Raw genomic sequence first — 23,378 nt, 5'->3', positions numbered from 1 at the left:
TGAAAGTCTGCAGTTAGAGAACATTTTGTTCATTTAAAATTGTGGTGGTGTATAGAGCCAAAAATATTAGAATTGTGTCAATGTCCCAATATTTATGGACCTGACTGTATGTGTGTCAGTGATTTAGATAGCAGGCAGTGGCTTGAAAAATAAATATGCACACTAATGGCACCTTTTAAGTAAGGCCCCTTTCACACTGGGGCGGTGGGTACGTCGGCGGTAAAGCACAGCTATTTTTAGCAGCGCTTTGCTGTCAATTTTGTGGCACTAGCGGGCGCTTTTACCCCCGTTCGTGGCCGAAAAAGGGTTAAAACCACCGCAAAGCGCCTCTGCAGAGGCGCTTTGCTGGCGATATAGCCACGGTGGCCATTGATTTCAATGGGCAGGAGCGGTGGAGGAGTGGTATACACAATTACATTTCTTAGACAATTGCCATCAGAAAAAGGTGCTCCCATTTAAAGACTTCACCTCACCTATTTTGTGTTCTGAGACATTTGCAAAAATGTTGGATTTCCTATCACAAATCTTGGTGGTAATGGTGGTCACCAGGAAAAAAAGAGATGGTGAATCCCCCTCCTGGAGGATTCAAAAAGTAATATAAATCTTTCCGGGGTTCTAACTCTTCCCCAGTCTATTCAAATCTAACATAAAATGTTTGGTCATACATACACATTAAAGCAAGGGTAGCCAACCTTTCATAGGTTGAGATCTACCTGGACAACATAGAGGAAATCAAAAATCCATGAGGGGTGGCACCCTTTAAACAAACATAAAAAAGAAAAACAACAACCATCAAGCCCCCAATAAAAAAGAAGGCATGAAGAACACATAGTGCATGGATTTTATTAAATCTGGAGTGTGCAAATTCTGGTGCAGCTCTACATAGAAACCAATCTGCTTTTTTTTTTTTTGTCAAAGCTTAATTGACCAAGCTGAAGTTTGAAGCTGATTGGCTACTATGCACAGCTTCACCAGATTTTGAACTCTCCAGTTTTAATAAATCTATCCTACAGTGTCATAGTAGTGTCCTCTGTCCCTTCTCACATCACTCTCTCCCACAATAGTATCCTCTGCCCCCTTCACATAACTTCTTAATACCTCCATAGTAGTGTCCTCTTCCCCCCTTCACATCACCCCTGCCCCCCACAGTAGTGTCCTCTGCAGCCCTTCACATCCACCCCCCCCTCACTTCTATTGTAGTATTATCTCCCCACAGTAGTATCTTCTGCCCCCGTTTACATTACCCCCCCCCCCAATGTAGTCTCCATCCCCCTCTCAATAGCAGTGTCCTCTGCTCTCTTTCCTTTCTCCCCCACTGTAGTGTCCTCTGCCAACACCCGCCAATAGCACAATAGCAGTGTCCTCTGCCCTCTTCACATCACCACCCCCATGCCACTGCAGTATCCTGTGCCCCCTCCCCCAAAATCAGTGTCTTCTGGTCCCATAGCAGTTTCCTTTGTCCCCCCACAGTAGTGTCCACTGCCCCCACCCCCCTTGCAGTGTGTTTTTCCCCTTCACAAATACACAGCAGTGTTGTGAAGGGAGCAATTTCCAGCCTTGCAACATGTGTACAGCAGAGAGTGGGGGGCAGCACAGACAAGAGGGCAGAACCGGGACCGCACTGAGTCTTAGCAGCCAATCACCTGAAAGGTTAATTGAGGCAGCTCCCACCTTCTGTCCAATACTGTGCTGCCTCCCTCTCTCCAAAGATGTGAGCTGTGGAGGCAGAGGGGTTGCAAAGCAGCCACATGCTCACAATCTACCCTCATGCTGCCCATTGTTGATGGGTAGATTGTGATCGAAGGGTTGCTGACCCCCGCTTTAAAGTGTATGTATAGCCAAAGCGTTTAGTCACTTTCCATAATTTTCCTCCTCTGCCCCTTCTATTACACAATTGGACAATGTATTTATTTAAAAAATACTTTTTATTTTTGTGGGAAACATACCCTCGATCATACCCTCGCTTCCACATTCCACCTTCAACCTTCTTCCTTTATTGCAAAGCAAGAATAATGTTCTAGTTTTATTTCATACAGTGACAGATTATATGAGACTATCAGCTTTCCTATATTCACACTTTAAATGAAATTGCACTCGAAATGCAGTTCATTAAACTGCTTCTCTGTTATAACAAAACTTGAATCTAATTCAAAACAGGAGAGATACCAGAAAGAGCAGGAAAAGCTAAAGGAGGAATGGGAAAAAGCTCAAAAAGAGGTGGAAGAGGAGGAACGTAAATATTATGAGGAGGTAATTCTGCCTTCTTACATTTTGCTGAATTTAAATTTGTAAATTGTTTTTTAAATGTGATAATCCTTGTCTGTATTGTTGAGTGTATGTGTTGGGGAAAGGGGGGTATCGCTAGCAAGTTAAATTTTCTTAGCTAAACCACCTTTTTTTGTTAATAGATTTACATTTGGGCTAGGTTCACACCTATGAGTTTTTCTGTGCATTTGTAATTTTTTTAGAAAGTCCCTTTAACATTATTTTCTTGTGTGTCATGTTCACATCTGTGCATTTTCAACCAGTGCATTTTTTTGGAAAGGCTTAGAGACTTTTTTGCCTGCAGCAGGTTGTGTTTTTTATTCCATAGACTTCAATAGAAACACGGCAGAAACGCATCCAAAGTGCAGTGTCTGCTTTTTTTATGATTTTTTGCTGGTATGTCCCACATGACAATGGACACTGTGAAAAAAACCTGCCGAAATTCACTGGTCGATTACATCCCAATCGGATGCAGCCACTGTTTGGGTATTTTACAGTGGGGATCGAAAGTTTGGGCACCACAGGTAAAAATTTGTATTAATGTGCATAACGAAGCCAAGGAAAGATGGAAAAATCTCCAAAAGGCATCAAATTAGACATTCTTCTAATATGTCAAAAAAAGTTAGATTTTATTTCCATCATTTACACTTTCAAAATTACAGAAAACAAAAAAACGGCGTCTGCAAAAGTTTGGGCACCCTGCAGAGTTAATATCTTGTACTGCCCCCTTTGGCAAGTATCACAGCTTGTAAACGCTTTTTGTAGCCAGCCAAGAGTCTTTCAATTCTTGTTTGAGATATCTTTGCCCATTCTTCCTTCCAAAAGTCTTCCAGTTCTTTGAGATTTCTGGGCTGTCTGTCACACACTGCTCTTTTAAGGTCTATCCATAGTTTTTCAATTATGTTGAGGACAGGAGATTGTGAAGGTCATGGCAAAACCTTTAGTTTACGCCTCTTGATGTAATCCATCCTCTCTTTAACTTCAGCTTTTTCACAGATGGCATCAAGTTATCCAAAATTTGCTGAAATTTTATTGAATCCATTTTTCCTTCTACTCATGAAATGTTCCCTGTGCCACTGGCTGCAATACAACCCCAAAGCATGATTGATCCACCCCATGCTTAACAGTTGGACAGAGGTTCTTTTCATTAAATTCTGTGCCCTTTCTTCTCCAAACGTACCTTTGCTCATTCCGGCCAAAAAGTTCAGGCTTGTCTATATGAACACTGATTTTTGTGGTGGTGACGTAGAAGAGGTTTTCTTCTGATGACTCTTCCATGAAGACCATATTTGTACAAGTATCTCTTTATAGTGGAATAGTGTACCACAACTCCAGTGTCTGCCAGATCTTTCTGGAGGGATAGTGCAGTAAAACGTGGGTTTTGAATTGCTTTTCTCACAATCCTGCGAGCTGTTCTGTCTATTTTTCTTGGTCTTCCAGATCTTGCTTTAACTTCCACTGTTCCTGATGACTGCCATTTCTTAATTACATTCCAAACAGAGGATATTGACATCTGAAAACGCTTTGCTATCTTCTTATAGCCTTCTCCAGCTTTGTGAGCGTCAACTATTTTCAGTTTTCTAGACAACTGCTTAGAAGAACCCATGGTGCTGATTGTTGGGGCAAGGTCAGATGAGTCTGGGCATTTAAAACCTTTGAGATTGACATCACCTGGTCTTCCCAGACAATGATTGAGAACAATCCATTACACTGGCAGGTCTCAGCTTTGCAAAGGGGGCAGTGCATGCTATAAATTCTGCAGGGTGCCCAAACTTTTGCAGAAGCCATTTTTTTGTTTTCTGTAATTTTGAAAGTGTAAATGATGGAAATAAAATCTAACTTTTTCTGACATATTATAAGAATGTCTAATCTGTAATTTGATGCCTTTTGGAGATTTTTCCATCTTTCCTTGGCTTCGTTATGCACATTAATACAAATTTTTACCTGGGGTGCCCAAACTTTTGATCCTCACTGTAATAGCTGGTAGGTCTGGCTGGCAAAATAAAATAAGTGCAGCAAGACTATCTCTTCTATGGACGAATCTGTTAGATTTTTTTTTCTGTTCAGCCTTCTGGTTGAATGGAAAAAATCTATGTGTGTATTGTCAGCTGTAGACTTGGTGGTTGTTGAGATAGAAATGGTAGTGCTCAACACAGAGCATTATACTTGGTGGATCTTTACAGTAAAGCCAGACATAAATGATTTGTTTATTTTTGTTCAGCCAGCGGACTATGCAAAAAAAAAAAATTAATAGCTTCCCCCATTAAGACACGCAAGGTGGATGGAGGAAATACACTGATCAGCGGCTGATTGATGACTTGACAGAAAGCGAACAATCAATTTCTGTCAAACATGGTCAGCCACACACTGATCATAATTTTGAACATTCTATGGCCACCTTAAGGGGTTTCATAAGTGACATGATTAGACTTTAGCAAAAATGAGCACCGAGCTTAGTTTTATGTTGTGTGGCTTTAGCTTTGAGGTTGTTTTAGCTTTGAGAGTCCATGGTATAATTGCTTTCACAGGCATGAAATGCCTATACCACAGTACCTTTTGTTTTCTGAAGTTTTGTTTTCAGGGCCTTTTTCAATCATTTATATCTGTGGCACTTTTCTTGAAATGGTTCGAAGGGTTCAATATTGACTTTGCCCACCCTTTGCAGCAATAACAGCTTCAACTCTTCTGGGAAGGCTGTCCACCAGGTTTAGGAGTGTGTCTATGGGATTGTTTGACCATTCTTCTAGAAGCACATTTGTGAGGTCAGGCACTGATGTGGAAGAGAGGGCCTGGCTCGCAGTCTCCACTCTTATTCATCCCAAAGGTGTTCTATCGGCAGACCAGTCAAGTTTCTACATCCCAAACTCACTCATCATGTCTTTATGGACTTTGCTTTGTGCACTGGTGCAAATCATTTAATGGAGGGGGGATTCTGGTGTGGGGTTGTTTTTCAGAGGTTGGGCTTGGTCCCTTAGTCCCAGGGAAGGGAACTCTTAAGGTGTCAGCATACCACAACATTTTGGACAATTTTATGCTCCCAACTTTGTGGGAACAGTTTTGGGATGGCCCCTTCCTATTGCAACATGACTATGCACCAGTGCACAAAGCAAGGTCCATAAAGGCATGGATGAGCATACTTGGGGTGGAGGAACTTGACTGGCATACACAGAGACTGGCCTCAACCCGATAGAACAACTTTGGGATGAATTAGAGTGGAGACTGCGAGTCAGACCTTCTTATCCATATCAGTGCCTGACCATAAAGAATGGTCAAACATTTCCATAGACACACTCCTAAACCTTGTGGACAGTTTTTTCAGAAGAGTTTAAACTGTTATAGCTGCAAAGGGTGGGCCAACTCAATATTGAACCCTACGGACTAAGACTGGGATGCCATTAAAGTTCATGTGCGTGTAAAGGCAGGTGTCCCAATACTTTTGGTAATATAGTGTATGTAGAGCTTGTAAACTAGGAGGAATTTGAATGAACAGATTGAAGTTTTGCAGTTTAGATTCACAAACTGAATTATACCTAGCTTGTCAATTATTCTTTTTTTGACGAGTGTACATGACAGAACCCTGTTTTGATCTTTACTCAAATGTCTATTCAGGAGAAGAAAATCATCGAAGACACCTTAATGCCATTGACAGTTTCCCCTGCTACAAGTTTACATCGTGGTGTATGTGAGATGAATGGAAGCACAACTCCCAGCCACAGAGAGCAAGAAACAACCTCTGAAGAGGCATGTCTATGATCTACAATATCTATTCCTCTGCCCTATGTCTATTCCTCTGCCCTATGTCTATTCCTCTGCCCTATGTCTATTCCTCTGCCCTATGTCTAAGGACAGCATACACTGCCCCATTTGTGGGTGACATGTCTAATAAAATTGGGTTCTGACAGCAGTTCAAAAAGCCTGATCAGCTAGGATGGTTTTGCCTGCTGTCAGGCAAATGACTGCTGAAAGTGAGTGGGTTTAAATGGCATTTTGTTGGCTTACTGTGATGGCAGGAGGCATAATAATCAAGCTCTGTTCAAATTGTATAAACAGCTTGTTTGGAAGTCAGAATGTGCTGCTCATGGGAATGTACACAGAACTACGTTGGTATTAAAGTGGTTGTAAAGCCTGTTACACCACTTACACCATATACGCTTGCACCGATGTCATCTGCGCATGCGCACCGAAGGAACGACTCGATCGTGCCATTTCTAAAGGACCTGTGCCGGCTCCCGCATGCATACGCCAATCATGCAGTGCCAGAGCCCGCAAACCCAGAAATAACTCCGGGAGACATGTCGCCAGACACAGCGGTGTACGGGGACCACTGCAACAGCTTTGATCTAAGGTAAGTATTTTATAATGAGCTAGTTTGCGATGTATACTAGCTCATTATGCCTTTTGTCTTGCAATTTTTTTTTTTTTATATGGGTTTACAACCACTTTAATGATTTGTATATTAATTCACACCCAAGCTATATTTGCTAATTTAGTAACACTGCTGGAATTATCCATATATTATGACATATCGCACAAAGCAGAATATTGGGTAATTCTTGTTGAGTTTAGTTACTGGTGAAGAGTGATTGTTTTCTTATTACCTGCTGTACTTGGCGAGAGATTTGCCACCTAGATGCCGCTTTATGCTGGTCATAGTTTGTCTCACCTCAGGTGCCAAAGAAGAGTCCATTATACAATAACCGTATTTTGTTGATTTGAAAACTTTGCGGGCATTGCGGCCTTTAAATTCTATGTATAGTGCATCACTGAGAAAGATAATTACAACATGTATGGCTAACCTAAAGCTGGCCACACTTGCATTAACCACTTAAGACCCGGACCAAAATGCAGCTAAAGGACCTTGCCCCTTTTTGCGATTTGGCACTGTGACGCTTTAACTGACAATTGCGCGGTCGTGCGATGTGGCTCCCAAACAAAATTGGCGTCCTTTTTTCCCCACAAATAGAGCTTTCTTTTGGTGGTATTTGATCACCTCTGCGTTTTTTATTTTTTGCTGTATAAACAAAAATAGAGCGACAATTTTGAAAAAAATTCAATATTTTTTAATTTTTGCTATAATAAATATCCCCCCCCCAAAAAAAAAAAAAAATATATATATATATATATATATATATATATATATATATATATATATATATATAATTCCTCAGTTTAGGTCGATACGTATTCTTCTACCTATATTTGGTAAAAAAAAATCGCAATAAGCGTTTAACGATTGGTTTGCACAAAATTTATAGCGTTTACAAAATAGGGGATAGTTTTATGGCATTTTTATTAATCTTTTTTTTTTTTTTTTACTGCTAATGGCGGCGATCAGCGATTTTTTTTCGTGACTTGAACTCCGATCTGGATGCAAGATTTGCTCTACATTGACATATAGAAAGATACGGCATCTAATCTTGCTCCAGAGTTTCCCTCTTGGAAAAGACACTTTGTGGGGTTGAGCAGGTGTACAGTTTATTAATTGGCCTCCATAATGGAGGCACAACTGGTGCTATTAAGGCTGAAACAGTCAAAACCACAAATTTGATTGGCTTGATCAGGTTTTATTGCCAAAGCAAAGACCGGCACTATGGATATCCGAACATCTGCTGACATCTCAGTACCAAGAAGGGCGCACATACTCTACTAATAGGAACATTCATGAACACACATTGATTGCTAAAAAAAATAAGACTGATGGTTGCATCTTTTCTATAAAAAATGGCAGCCACCCTGTGTCCGTGGATAACTTAATCAGTCAGTGATTACTGTACATCATACAGTTTTAGGAACTATATCATCATTTTTTTTAAATACAGAAGTCCATAATATTTAGTATTGTTGTACTAATAATAAAGCATAGTACTAAACAAGGCCGGTACCCTTTTTCCAGAGTTCTAGCAAGCATATTTTATGGTGTGGTCTTGTACAATGAATCGGCCTCTACTTTAAGCTACAGCATGAATTATCTGTTGATGGGAGTCATTTGTAAACCTAATAGGATTTGCCATGGTTGTTCAGAGCCCGCTGTTTTGATGACCATTAGTTTAATATTATTTTGGTCTGTTTGTAGACTTGGACAGAGGCCAAAAGCTGCGTGAAAGAGGCAGCACAGCCAGAAGATAATGAATCGCAAGTGCCGTTGTGGACACTGGAGGGAGCTCTCAATAGACCAGAAGAGCAGAATAACGGAAGCAGGTATGTATATAAGGAGAGTGCATAATGATAAAGGAAGAATGTAGTTTACTCCATAGCCGCCTTAGGCCCCGTACACACGACAGAGGAACTCGACGTGCTTGGCACGTCGAGTTCCTCGTCGAGTTTTGGGATGAAGCCGCCGAGGAGCTCGGCGGGCCGCCTTCTCCCATAGAACAATGAGAAAATAGAGAACATGTTCTCTATTTTCTCGTCGAGCTCCTCGGCGGCTCCATCGGGCCAAAACTGTACAGACGACAGAGTTTCTCGGCAGAATCCGGGTTTTGACCGAGTTTCTCGGTGAATTCTGCCGAGAAACTCTGTCGTGTGTACGGGGCCTAACTCCTTTGTTGGCTGCTTTCTGAATGTGCTATACTCCATGGAATGAAAGCTGTTTCAAGCTAATGCTTTGGATCTTGAATTATTTGCTATGCAATGCCAAATACTTTACAGACACCACAGAAAGGAGCAATTAAAGTTGCTACTTACAGAAACTCTTCTCAAGTTTAAAGGATGAAAGCCAACATTGGATAAGGTTACTCAAATCTACAGGCTCCTATTCAAGCAACTGTCTTCCTTGTATGCGGTCTGTTTAAAATGTCAAATTCTATATGAAAGTTGGGATTTATATAAAAACATAAGACTATACTGCAATGTAAGACTTCATTATGCCCAAAGTTATTCAGATACTGGGAGGAGGTGGTTACCATAATAAATAAAACTTTTAAAACTAAGTTAGAAGCTGAATCTAAGACATGCTTGTTAGGCAGCATAGAGGAAAATAGAGTGCCAGCCAGTTCCCTTGAAGTGGTACTGAGATGCCTCTTCCAGGCAAGGAAGTTAATTGCGTTGAGGTGGCAGGCCCAGATGCCACCCACTGTCAAATCTTGGGTTGAAACTATTAACACAATGATTTGGAGTGAGAGAGTGACACTTACTCAACAGGGGAATTATAGTAAGTTTGTGAGGATGTGGAAACCCTGGCTAGATGAAACAGGATGTTCTATATAAAAAGAGGACAGTCGCCATTCAAATGCAATCAATATCTTAACCCGCTATCGGGTATTCCTTTTTGGGGAAGACGTACTTAACGAAGCACATTAATTTTAAAAACCTGCACAGGGTGTGATGGGAGGGTGGGAGGGCGGGTGTGGGTCTGCAGGGTGGGGTAGGGCAGGCGAGGCGAGGTACGACAGTTCAGAAACAAGTGTTTCTTCATTTATTCACAAGGTCACTAAGAACAAGGGTAGGTAAAGATAAGGGGAAAACAGGGAAAAACGTATGGTTGTGTATTGTTTATAATATGTACGATGATGTAACACTTTTTTTTGTATTTTTTTTACGCAAACAATAAAAAAACAAAAAGGAAAAAGAAAAAAAAAAAAAAAAAGACTTCATTATCTGCTCTTGCATAAAGTACTTAGACTGCAGATGCTTTGTGCTGCATAGTGTTGTGCATACAGAATTTAGTTGCCACACAGGGAAATGCTGTGGTTTTGAACTCTCCTGGAGGGAATCCTAAAATATTATATGATGAGTTGTGTTTATGCTTTGTGCTAGAGAAAATGACCTTTTCATAATGTGTCCTCTGGTACCAGCAGATTGGAAACAGAAGACATGGTGGCAGTGACATATGACAACAACTATACACACCAACAACAGTGCAATACACCCACCAGCCTTCGCTTACAATTTGGTAAGTCAAGTCTTATGTACCTAGACCAGGATTATCCAACTCAACGCTAAATTTCATTTTGTGAATGCTGAACGTGAGACTATTTTAAGTCATTTTTAACAATATTGGCTGTATATGCATCATGCTTCTTCCAAAGTGCCGACCTGTACTCTTTCCTCTCCTTCTTCTGAGTGCCCCCTTAGCAGGCTGGCTCCTAAAGGGGCACCTGTGTGGGCACACTCATGAGCCTGGCTGTGGTTGCGTCCATAGACGCACACACAGCACAGCTTGGCTACGCCCCTGCTCTCTCCTCACAGGATTTGATTGACAGCAGCAGATGCCTTTGGGTCCTGCTGGCTGCTCTCAGAGTCTCCTGTGGGAAGAGGAAGAGAGAGCAACAGAACGACAGACAGGATAGCGCTGGATCAGTGGAGGAGTCAGGCAAGTGTTTAGGGATTTGGGACAGGGGTGGTCAGAACAGTCAGTGTTTTTTGTTTTTTTTTACCTTAATGCATAGTATAAAAAATGCTTAGGCCCTGTACACACGACCGAGAAACTCGACGGGCAAAACACATCGTTTTGCTCGTCGAGTTCCTTGTTCGGCTGTCGGAAAACTCGTCAAGCCAAATTTTCCCATTGCCCAACGAGGAAATAGAGAACATGCTCTCTATTTGGCTCGACGAGTTCCCCGACGGGTTTCTCGGCGAAAAGTGTACACACGACCGGTTTTCTCGGCAGAATACGTCTCCCATCGAGTTTCTTGCTGGATTCTGCCGAGAAAACCGGTCGTGTGTACGGGGCCTGAGACTTTAGAATCACTTAAAGGCTGGATGCCCACAAGGTATCTTTAACAATATTTTAAAATCTGTTTGGCCTACTTCAGTTTTAATCAATTCTGCTATGACAACGTTTTGTCATCTAAATCAGAAGAAAGTTATGAATGTGTAATCTATAATTCGCTCATTTAATGCGATCCGACAATCATGCCCCACAAGCCTTTCACAAGTTTAAGTGATATGTATTGTCTTTATTCCATTCAGATCAGTTAAGCCGTGCATGACTTTTATTATTTAGCTACTAGTGGTGTTAGACTTTCAGCTCTCACCCCATTTTGCCAAAATTCAAACCTTGTTCATTTGGTACTCCTTTTCTTTTTTTTCTTTACATCAGGTGTAAATTTGGAATCCCATGTGGCTGAGGACGTGGCATCTCTTAATAATTTTGTGGATAGTAAAAGCAGTCAGCCGATTAGATCGCCCTGTGTAGATTCAAAGGGGTAGGTTTTCTGTTTCTTACTTTGGTTGTCCTTTTAAGTTGAGGTTTCTGGGGTCTTCTTTCTGGCTGTTTGAGCCTTCCCAAACCACTTCAGCTCCGGAAGGTTTTTTATTTTTATTTTTTCGTGACTAGGACGTTTTATGCTATTCAGCACTGCGCTACTTTAACTGACAATTGCGTGGTCATGCAATGCTGTACCCCAACAAAATTTATTTCACACAAATCGAGATTTCTTTTGGTGGTATTTGATCATCTCTGAATTTTTTGTTTTTAATATTTAAATAAAAAAGACCGACATTTTTGAAACAATTTTATTTTTTTCTGCTTTAAAACATGTCACATAACGTTTTTTACAAATATTATCTCAATAAATTTTGGCCAAAATAGATTCTGCTACATGTCTATGGTAGAATAAAAAAGTCCCAATAAGTGTACACTGTTTGGTTTGTGTGAAAGTTCATCTACATACTGGGATATATACTGGAATTTTTATATATTTTTTTTAATACTAGTATTGGCGGTGATCAACGACTTATAATGGATTGTGATAGTGTGGCGTGCAGTCTGACAATAACTGAAGCTGGGGGGAACTGACTAACTGCCACTGACATTACCAGTGACATTATTACAGTGATAATATTATGCGCTGTCACTGTACTAATGACACTGGGCAGGAAGGGGTTAACATCTAGGGCGATCAAGGGGTTACATGTGTGCCTAACAAGTGTTTGTGTGTACGGCTTTTACTGGGAATCTAGTTTTCACTCACTGCTTAGCATGAAATTAGCAAACATCGAGATCCCTTGTCACTGAACACAGCTCTGTGTTATTTACATTCACAAAGCTGTGTTCAGGGGAAGCTCGGAGCCGATCGCCAGGTGCCAACGGTCAATCATTGGCTGGGACCTATAGATCGGCATGTGCAAGCCAGGCTGGCAGACACAAGCGCACCCCCTGCCCAAGCTCACTGATCACATACTATGTACATGATACCACACAGGCCGCTTTGTCTCTGTACATCCTCAAGATGCGGTCGGCAAGCAGTTAAAGAAAACAAACTTGCAGACTTCACAGCAGCAAATAACTGTTGAGAATATAAACACTTTGGTCAGGACTATGTAATATACAGCATAGAGGTTGATTTACTAAAACTGGAGAGTGCAAAATCTGTTGCAGCTCTGCATAGAAACCAATCGGCTTCCATTTTTTTTTGTCAAAGCTTAATTGAACAAGCTGAAGTTCGAAGCTGATTGAATATTAAGGACAGCTGCACCAGATTTTGCACTCTCCGGTTTTCGTAAATCAACCCCATAGTCTAGAGCAGTGGTTCTCAACCTCAGTCCTCAAGTACCCCCAAGGGCCATGTTTTGGGAACTTCCCTTAGATAAAATAGCTCTTACCAATACAATGTCATTGATTTTGATTTAAAGCAGCTGTGCAAAGAAGGAAAGCCTGAAAACATGGCCCGTTGGGGGTACTTGAGGACTGAGGTTGAGAACCACTGGTCTAGCGTGCAGAGCTCAGATCTTGTAACATACAACATGGCACATACAGGGCAGTGTTTCCAACCTACCAGATTGAAATTTACTGGCACGGCACCCAAAATTTACTAGCGCAGCCATGTTTTTACTGGCATTTCACAAAAATTACTAAATTACATTTTTAGGTTGCAAATTTCAGTATTTAGGCTACAAACAAGTATGCTAGGCAAATAGCAATGTGATTTAAGGTAGATATTAAGGTAAAAAAAACATATTTTTGGTATTTTCGGTAAAATAAGGGCAAATTATTTAGTCTCATCACCCCCTGCCTCCATCCCCCTCTGCCACCAACACCCCCTGCATTCACCCCTCCCTGCGGTGCCACAATCTCCCCCTGCCTCCAATCTCCCTCTGCCTCCAATCTCCCCCAGGCCCCCTGTCTCCATCGTCCCCTGCCTCCATCCCCCTCTGCGGTGCCACCATCCCCCTATGTGGTGCCACCAATCTCCCCCTGCCTCCATCCCCCTCTGTGGTGCCACCGCAGCCACCATCACCCCCTGCCTCCAATCTCCATGAGCAGGTCCAAGCCGAACCAATCTCGGCTTTTTTTACTGGCACATTCCCGCAACCACGGACATTTACGAACGGGGCAAAAAAGTGCCAGTTTTTACGAACTGTCCGTAAAAGTACGGACGGTTGTCAACACTGATACAGGGGTCTTTTGCTGTTGATTAATAAAGGCAAATAATCGGTGTACTTTGCAAGTGTACTTGCACTCCTTTTGCCTAGAGATTTATGAATGTGATGAAGCTTTGATGATTTTCATAATCCAATCATGTGCAAGCAAAAATGCTGTTTTTTTATTCCCTTCCACCTGATTGGTTATTTTTTACAAAGTGAAGCCCCATCACATTCACTAAGCTCTGGGGAAAATGAGTGCAACTGCACTTGTAAAGTGCACCGTCTATTTTCCTTAAGTAAATTAGCCCCATATTTTAGTAGTCAGGACTATAAACTGTACAGTATATGCAATGTACATTATAATGTAGAGAGTGTATTAGTGAGAAGTATGTATTATGGGAACCTTTAGATTGCTGAGAGAGGAACAAATGCTACATTGTCAGTTATGGGGAAAAAATGGCCGGTGGTCAATTAGGTGGGTGGAGGGGTCAGTTTTGATGAAGGAAACAAATACCTTGTGTCATTGGTCAGAAGAAGGAAACAATTCCTAGTTTTGGTGGTCAGACCACTTTTCTTATCAGTTAGCGGATCTAATAGTTTCCAAATGAATGAAATGGCCCCTCAGAAGTCTCATTTATCATGAAGTATACACATCCACCGCTCATTGCAATTCAGAGAATCACCTTCAAGCTCACTTTAGCAAGTGAAGTGCGGCACTGCCTTATGTTTGATCTGCCATCAAACACATTATTTCAGCTTATTTTAAATCTCATAAAATTGTAAGGACCAAGAACTTGTCTGCTATTGTAGATCACACATAGATTGTGCCGTGATTTTATAACAGTTGTATATACTTTGAGACCGTGATGCTGCGTACACACGATCAGTCAAACCGATGAGAACGGTCTGATGGAACGCTTTCATCGGACCAAACCGATCGTGTGTGGGCCCCATCAGTTATTTATCCATAGGTTAAAAAAAAAGCAATCTTGTTTTAAATTTAACCGATGGATACCTAACCGGTTAAAAATCCATGCATGCTCAGAATCAAGTCGACACATGCTTGGAAGCATTGAACTTTGTGACGTCGTTGTGTTTTACGTCACCGTGTTCTGACACGATCGTTTTTTTAACTGATGGTGTGTAGGCACGACTGACCATCAGTCAGCTTCATCGATTAACCAATGAAAACGGTCCATCAGACCGTTTTCATCGGATGGACCGATCGTGTGTACGCAGCATATGACTTTTTTGTGTTGAAAATGTTGGAGTGGGATTATTTTAAGTCTCCTACTTATTGTCTTTTTGAAAATCAGACTGGATTCTCCAGAGAACCCCAGGGATATCATCAATTCCTCACAGTCTACTTCTTCACAAGGCCAGTCACCCAACAGGTACAAAAGGTCAATAACACATTTCCTCAATGTGTTTATGTTCTATGATGAAAGGAGAAATATAAATGAGGTGCGTGCTCATGTATCACTCGTGACAGAAGGCTTGTTGTTTTTTTTTAGGTCTGTAAGTGGAAAGAAACTTTGTTCCACATGTGGAATACCACTTGGAAAGGGGGCAGCCATGATCATCGAAACTCTTAGTCTATATTTCCACATACAGTGTTTCAAGGTACAGTGTTTTATTTATTAATAATAATAATAATAATGTATTTTGACATATTAGTTTTTTATAAAACACAGACCCTGCCTTTTTATAACCATAGTGTGGTCTTTAAGGCCTACACACGGTCGGACAAAACCGATGAGAATGGACCGAGTTTCAATTTCATCGGTCCAAACTGACCGTGTGTATAGCCCATCGGTCTGTTTTCCTTCGGTCCAAAATTTTAAAACATGCTTCAAAACCGAACCGATGGACCGCTGCCCGATCGGTCCAAACCGATGGTTAGTACAGAAAAGCATCGGTTCAAAACCAAGTCGACGCATGCTTGGAAGCATTGAACTTCATTTTATTCAGCACGTCGTGTGTTTGACGTCACCGCGTTCTGACCCGATCGGTTTTTGGAACGATGGTGTGTACGCACATCAGATCATCAGGCCACTTCAGCGGTGAACCGAAGAAAACGGTCCGTCGGACCATTCTCATTGGTTTGGAACGACCGTGTGTACGGGGCCTAAGGTTCTTAAGCATAGGTCTCTTGCTCATTGCAGATTTTCTAAACACCTTTCTTCTGTTAGGAGAAAGCAGCATTTAAAATGTGCCTATATAGATATGTCTTTTAAACCCGTTTAGGTGTGTCATCTAAGTACCTATAGTATCACATGCCTAAACAACCAATCTGTCCAATTCAGTGATAAATGCTGACACTTCAAATGTCCTCAGCTCTAGAATAAAATGTATTGGTCCATATGTCAGAGTAAAATATCTAAACTCACTCCAGCAGCGCTTAACCTATTATAGAAGTTGAAAGGAGACTCCACTTCCCAGTGATAGAAGTGTAAAATATAGATAAAGAGCAGTCAATGCCCATCCAGTATTAAAAAAAAAAAAAAAAAGAGTCCATCAATTATTGCTTGCACTTCAAATCACCACTTGTGCAGCAGGTTTGACTCACTCCCTGCTAGAAACAATGACTTTCCCAGCCCCTTACACACGGGACAGGCTCTGTTAGAGTCCACCTGCTCAGTGGGGAATATGTCCACTGATCCCCGCTGAGCAGGCGGATGACAAGTTCGTTTCCACTTCACTTATGCAGAGCAGACACAGACACAGCCCGCTCTCCTCTATGGGCGGTCGAATGTAAACAGACTGCTTGTTTATTTACTCCCGACTGCCATTCAATCTGCCAAATGGATGGGGAATAGGATAGGATCGGATGTTGGCGGGTCTCAATGGACACATGTCCTTTGACACTCACCGCTCTTTATAGCAGACTGTAGGGTCCAAACAGGTCCGCCTGAAAAACTGACAGGCGGACTCAGATCCTGGTAGTGTGAAAGGGGATTAATCTACATAATTGTTCTGGATCAACATACTGAGTCGGACAGAGCCAAATGACTAGCATTTTTAGAGGAAGGTGAGCAATGGCAGCCTCCATATTTCTCTCCATACATATTTTTAGAGGCACACTGAAATTTTGGCCACCGAAACATATCAGCTGAAAATTGTGTTTTTGGCATGCGACCGAAAGAAGAAAAGGTGCTGATTATGGCACATAAAAGGGGGGAGGTCCGCCCCAGGTGCCGCACTTTGCGGGGTTGTCATCCTGGCGGCTCAGTCAGTGTTCTCCTCTTCTCTCCTCCCTCCTCTTCACGCAGAGCGGCGATCTCCCTGTGTCACAGAGCTGAATTGTCCGGGCAGTCGCAGTAACAATGTCCTGCCTCCTGTGATAGATGGCACACTGATCCAATGCGGGGAAATTGATTCAGTGTGATGTGTATCACAGAAGGCGGACATTGTTACTGCAGTCACTGGTGAGGCTGCACCTGACGGGCACTGGTGAGGCCGCATCTGACGGGCATTGGTAAGGCTACATTTGATGGACACTGGTGAGGCTGCATTGATCTCTTGTATCATATCTTCTAGAGGTGCACTGAATGGAAATTTTGCTAATACTATTAGCAGTGTGTTTAAGTTTAAGAGATTGCAGACATGATACAAGTGATGGTTAGAGACTGCATTTTTCTTTAGCTTTTCTTGCACTAAAGGTGCCAATAATGGCCAACAACAAATTCATATTAATTTAAATATGATATTATTAAAAAGTCAAATATAATGCAATTATGTATAAAATTATAAATATTTCCTAAAATTCTCGGCTAAGTGCATCCTGCATTTTCGGTTTCAGTAACAAAATTTCTATTCGGTGCCTCCCTACATTTTTTTAAAAGCAATTGTAAAGGTACATTTCTTTTTTTTCTTTTTTTTTAATAACAAACATGTCTATACTTGGCTGCTCTGTACAATGCATTTGCTGATGCCTAAGCATTTTTTTTTCCTTAATGCAAGAAATGCATTAAGGTAAAATATGTTTGGGCTTTAAAACCACTTTAACTTTCTCTTCTTTATTATAATTGATATTTTTTGTATCTTTAATTCTCTCTGTTTCTGTTTAGTGTGGGATTTGTAAGGGACAACTTGGTGATGCAACGACAGGAGCGGATGTCAGGATTCGCAATGGCCTATTAAACTGTAATGATTGTTACATCAGATCCAGAAGTGAGTGTTTTTCTCATATTCACAAATTCTTCATAATCGTTCATGTCATTTTATTATTTTAAACATGAAAACCCAGATGAGATCCCTCTGTAAAAACAGGTGTATGCCCCATGTCAGCAAACACAAGTACATTGGGGTGGGTTTTCATTTGAAGTAGACCCCCCCCCCATCTGTTTCTGATCCTTTTTAATGTAAAATGTAGTGTTTGCAGGTGCTGATGTAGTTCTTTGTTAATTTAATACAGAGCTTTTTTTCAGATTTCACAAACAGTAGAAGGGTCTTAAAGGGGCATTAAATACGAGAATTGCATTACATACAGAGTGCAGATTTCAGGTGGGTTACACACAGTGCAGAGCTGTCATTTGTAAACACAGAAACCAGACTTCTGTGTTTACAAGTGATTGTGGTGAGCAGGCACCAAAGGATCTGAGCCAGAGGTGGTGGAACCGAGTTCCCCCTGAAAAAAAGCCCTGATTTAATATAAATAATATATATCATATATAGGTTTGTTCCATGTCACTGACTCAAGTCTGCAGTTCTTGCCAAGATCTTAGCTAAGGCTTGTAAAATGAGTGCTTCAGTAAGACCGTGGTTTCTGATTGCTGAGATTTTGCCTAATGGCACGCACTCATATGGAGAACAGGTGAGGGATATATTTATATTTTTATCATGCATGTTTGATGACAAGCTATTTCATGTCATTTCCTCTAGCGGCTGGACACCCTACACCATTGTGACTTCATCAGCAGCCATGAAGAGCATTCGGAAAGGCGGAGCTCCCCTTTCGTGTGGATGGACTCCAGACAATCACTTTTACCTGCAGATACCCTGACACTCATCTCATGTGGAGAGAGGAACACTGTGTGTGTGGTGCTTACTACTAGCATACTACATGATTTGCTTCATATTTCATATGCAGAAAGAATATGGTAGATTAAATCTGTGGAACACCACAGAGGAGTATTGTTTATTTGCCAAGAAGAGTGAAGTCAAGCCCTGGTTTACAAACAACCTGCAAACTGTGGCAACGCTTAAAGCGGTGTGTCCTGGAAGTGTGTATTGTGCTACATGTTCTGACGTGCCTCTTTCAATTCAACTTAAAAATTAAAGGTGCAATCGATTTGTACTTGGTCTAATTATAGGGCTTCATCTTATGCACAAGTACAGAAAATGTAACCAGCAAACAGCGATACGCTTACACTTACAGCACTGTGCATATTGTTTTGAATGGCCATGAAGATGATTGTACCTGTTCCTGGGGAACGGACATCCCTACTTGTGCTCACTGGTGGCCTCTACTTTTCATGGCCAGCTTGTAGGCAAGCCTGTAGTAACGCCATTACCAATATTTTAAATATCATTAACAAAAAGATAAATCACCGTAATGTTTAGCGAGCAAGTTGTCCACCTCCTTAAAGGAAACAAACTAGAATAACATCACATACAATGTCACAGCATTTAGTGTGGTGGATATTATTTGTGTGCTACTTTTACGCAGTGCAAGACAGAAAATCAAATTGGCCTAAGTATTTTCTGCACAAGTTAAAGAATTGCTCTGCCGCAGTTCTCCGTAGTTGCACAAGATGGCCTAGTTCCACATTGAACAGCTGTACATTTTTTGTATGTGTAATTTGTCCCTTAAGTGCTGAGGCCAGGGTTTTTAGTTCATATTATTATTTGATGCGAGCATTGGGTTTGGCACACGGAAGATTTGGTAGATCTAGTCTAATCTCTTAGGCTTTTCACAACACTTGAAGAATGTCTGCACAGCACTGATTGGGTCTGTTAATGTACAAGTGCACTATTAGTGATGTGGAACAATGCTGTTGTGACAGATAGGATCACATTCTGCGTCTGGATGTTTCTTAAACTCGTAGTGTAGATTTACTTAATAGGATATTGAAAAACTCTAGCTGTGTACATGTTGAAACCAAATGAGGTCCCAGAATTCCTTAAGGTTTTCAGTATAATGAATATTAATGATATTACGTTTAGTGAGAACGCTATATTTTGGGGTCTAAAAGCAGTGGCCAACTGAGGGGTTATCTCATCACACCAGGGGGCAGCTCTTCACATTAATGACTTGGGGGAGTAGAGTGTCATATTTCCATTCTCCTCACTAGCAGATGGACCCCATATTTTTGGAAAAAGTTGGATCCTTTTTGGTTGACCCAATTTATTTTGCTGCTGGGAAGACAGTCCAATTGAAATATGATTGCTTGGTCCCTTGGTTCAGTCTCTTAGCATGTGGTACCCATAAGGACGACTGTGTAGTCATGTCAGTGATGACAACCAACTCACAGGTGACACCTTAGCGTGTCTGTTAAAAAAAAAGTATTAATGTTACTGTTGTCTAGACAATAATAATTTACCACATCTTCTTAAAGTGTACTTGTTATCCTTAATTTGGGCAGCAGCTGTGTAGGTCCAGTCATTTTTTATTTTTTTGTATCTGACCAGTTGAGGAAGTACCCCAGTGGCATTATGATGTGCTAAGTGAATTGGCAAGTTGCGTTCTCTGAAATATATGCCAGTCTACAATATGTCTGCTTTGTTGTGCTTGGGTAACAAGTACACATCAAGCTAGAAGTTATTTATTTAAGCACTAGTGTTATTTTTATCATTTTTTTTTGCATGTGTTTAGTAATCGCTAGAAGTGACCCTTTATTTTGTATTGACCTTATATGGTTCTGTTACATTACATCATACATACTAATTATTTACATTATAACATACAAAATGGTGCCTTAAATGCAATGCTGTTTCACATCTTTATATGTGTGACAGACCAATGCAATACAGCTACAACACAAGGAAGGTAATGAGGGAGGCAAGGCAGAGTCTGATTAGCTCTATACATTTTATAGAGTGATGAGTTTGTTTTGCTATTATATACTTTGCTGATGTGCTTGCATGGTTCATGACTATAATGTTTACACAATTTGCATGGTGTCTGCAAATACTTTATATTGTATTCCAGCATTGCACAACACAGACATGACAATATTGATTTTTGTTTTATAACCAGGATTTTTTAGTATATCAAAATCATCTGTAGTATTGAAAATACATACTAAAGATGTACTGCCCTATGTGAGTTTTTATCTCAATGGGGATATGATATAATATCTGCATACAAGCTCTGGGGAAAGAAGTGGCATGTTTAGAATATTGGGATTCGCATGCTTTATTCTAGTCACCAGCACTAAATATGGACATGGGGATCTTAATGAGAATATTTCATGTAGTTTACATGGATGATAGGAGCAGCGGGTGGTCTTGTATCAACGCTTGACAAAAATCTCCTTTAATCTCCCGTCTAATCGCCAAAATGAATCTTGCCCTTTGTTTAAAACAGGACTCTAAGGTGATGCCTGTTTGATTTGCTAAATCCGTACATTTACTGTATGTAGACATACTGCAAATCATTTGCAGAACCCCCAGGTCATCTTATGATGCAGGGCTCAAATGAGCCACAGATGTCCTCTGTGCTGGATGGTTGTTCGATTCATACTCCACCTGAGAAATCCCTCCATGTCTACTTGGCTATTTTGGTGTCTACAGATTTTCTCTTTAAGGAAACACCACCTGTATATTTCTCATTCACCCACCGCTCAGATTTTGTAGACTGCAGGATTCTATAGAAAGTATAGTGTCTGTGTCATCTGTACAGGAGGCAGCTGTTTTGAGGGTTGAATTCCAAAGTGCAGTTTGGACTTCATTACCTTCAGCTGGCTTGGGATCCATAACATTGGCTTGGTTTTGATCTTCATAGCCACGTCTTTGGACTGGTTGCATCAGTTGTTATCCATTCTCATACAGCACTTGTTGAGCCAGTATTTGGCCTAATAATTCACTAGAAAATAGTGACACCACTGCAAATAGATGGATTTATTTACTGAGAGCAAGTGACACGTATAGCATTGACATTGATTACTGGTGAACTGATAGGCCAAACTACAAATTGGTCATTGAGCCTTCAGAATGGTTGCCTCCCATGTGATGACTGCCAGGCACATTTTAAGGAATATTAGACGATCTCATAACTAGTGTCCTCAGCGCTGCATTAAAGCATAAATATACTACTAGTCTTATATGGGGCTCGTGTGGGGTTCTGTTGTATATTTTGCTAACAATGTGTGTTGCTGTGCAATCTTTGATGACCCTGTGACAGTAAAGAATGAATAATTGCTGTACTTAAGTTAGTGTTGAGTACTAACTTTCTAAGTGCTGTTTTTTCTTTCTATTTTTTTTTTTTTTACGGTGGTGTGGATTTTATTTATTTTTTAATTACCAACAAGCCAGTTGGTTGAAGCAATAGAGTCCTGCTTGAAAGGTTATAAAATGCTTAGTGTTGCTTTTAACTACTGTGGTTTCTCCTTTTACACTTGCAGAGATGATGAAGAGTCCTGTGTTAATCTTTGTCTGTTGTGCGATTATTCTGGTTTGGTGTATATTGCCTTAACAGAGGAACAATGTCCAGAGGGGGTTTCCAATGTTCTTTTCAGTTAACTAGCCCATTGGAAATTAGTTGGGGTGGGGGGGACATTCTTAATGCAACAGCTTTTATAGTAAATGTATGTTTATAAATAAATAAATATTGGGGAAAAAAACATGTTTGATGATTCTATTTTTATTTGCTATCCTTTAGATCAGTGGGGCTGAGGCATTGGGGCTGGATGTGGCCTTGCTTGCCTTTATCTGGCCCTGAAGGGATAATTCACCAACAATGGGGCATAAGTTCTGCCACTAAGACCTTCAATGGGGCACAATGTCTGCCGCTGAGACCTGCAGTGGGGCACAATATCTGCCACTGAGACCTGCATAGGGGAATAATTCCTGCCACTGACACTAACAATGGGGCATTATTTCTGCCACTGAGACCTGCAAGGGGGCATAATTCCTGCCACTGAGACCTGCAAGGGGACATAATTCCTGCCACTGAGACCTGCAAGGGGGCATAATTCCTGCCACTGAGACCTGCAAGGGGGCATAATTCCTGCCACTGAGACCTGCAAGGGGGCATAATTCCTGCCACTGAGACCTGCAAGGGGGCATAATTCCTGCCACTGAGACCTGCAATGGGGCATAATTTCTGCCACTGACACCTGCAATGGGGCATCATTTCTGCCACTGACACCTGCAATGGGGCATCATTTCTTCCACTGACACCAATAATGGGGCATAATTCCTGCCATGAAAACCAATAATGGGGCATAATTCCTGCCACTGATGAAAAATATAGGGCACAAGAGGGATCACCAGCAGGAGGAAGGAGGTCTTGCTTCCCCTAGGTCTTCGAAATACTAGAATAGAATACTGTCTAGTTCTGGAAACCTCACTTAGAAATAAACATTGATAAGATAGAACGATTCCAGAGACAACTAACAAAAATGGTGAAAGATCTAGGGGTTAAAACATATCAAGAGCAACTTCAGGAACTGGAGGAAAGAAGGGAAAGGAGAGACACCAATGAAACATTTAAATACATTAAGGGGGCGAATAAGGTTCAGGAGGGCAATTATTTTCAATATGAAACCAAAATCAATAACACAGGGACATGACCTTAAACTGGAAGGAAATATTGGCATTGATTAACACAGAAATGTGAATTCTTAAAAAAAAGACTGTAT

The 23,378-nt window shown here is 41.0% G+C and overlaps 1 protein-coding gene across 7 annotated transcripts in view; it reads left to right on the top strand.

Moving 5' to 3' along the window:
- The window catches only part of LIMCH1 (LIM and calponin homology domains 1), a 388,951-nt gene extending 367,166 nt beyond the window's left edge, over positions 1-21,785 (top strand). For 5 of the 7 annotated variants that reach the window (XM_040335035.1, XM_040335040.1, XM_040335041.1 and 2 more), the window contains 9 exons: positions 2,158-2,250; positions 5,875-6,006; positions 8,339-8,463; positions 10,059-10,156; positions 11,306-11,411; positions 14,889-14,975; positions 15,087-15,195; positions 17,643-17,745; positions 18,457-21,785. In XM_040335035.1, coding sequence (XP_040190969.1) covers positions 2,158-2,250; positions 5,875-6,006; positions 8,339-8,463; positions 10,059-10,156; positions 11,306-11,411; positions 14,889-14,975; positions 15,087-15,195; positions 17,643-17,745; positions 18,457-18,482 — 879 coding nt within the window. In that variant the 3' untranslated portion in view covers positions 18,483-21,785. The remainder of the gene's footprint in view (positions 1-2,157; positions 2,251-5,874; positions 6,007-8,338; positions 8,464-10,058; positions 10,157-11,305; positions 11,412-14,888; positions 14,976-15,086; positions 15,196-17,642; positions 17,746-18,456) is intronic. The other 2 variants (XM_040335037.1, XM_040335038.1) reach the window with 2 other exon arrangements.
- Positions 21,786-23,378: the final 1,593 nt, after the last annotated feature.

The sequence above is a fragment of the Rana temporaria genome, chromosome 1, assembly GCF_905171775.1.
Source record: "Rana temporaria chromosome 1, aRanTem1.1, whole genome shotgun sequence".
In the NCBI taxonomy this organism is placed as follows: domain Eukaryota; kingdom Metazoa; phylum Chordata; class Amphibia; order Anura; family Ranidae; genus Rana; species Rana temporaria.
The sequence above is the reverse complement of the archived record's forward strand: the minus strand, read 5'-3'. Positions and strand labels throughout refer to the sequence as shown.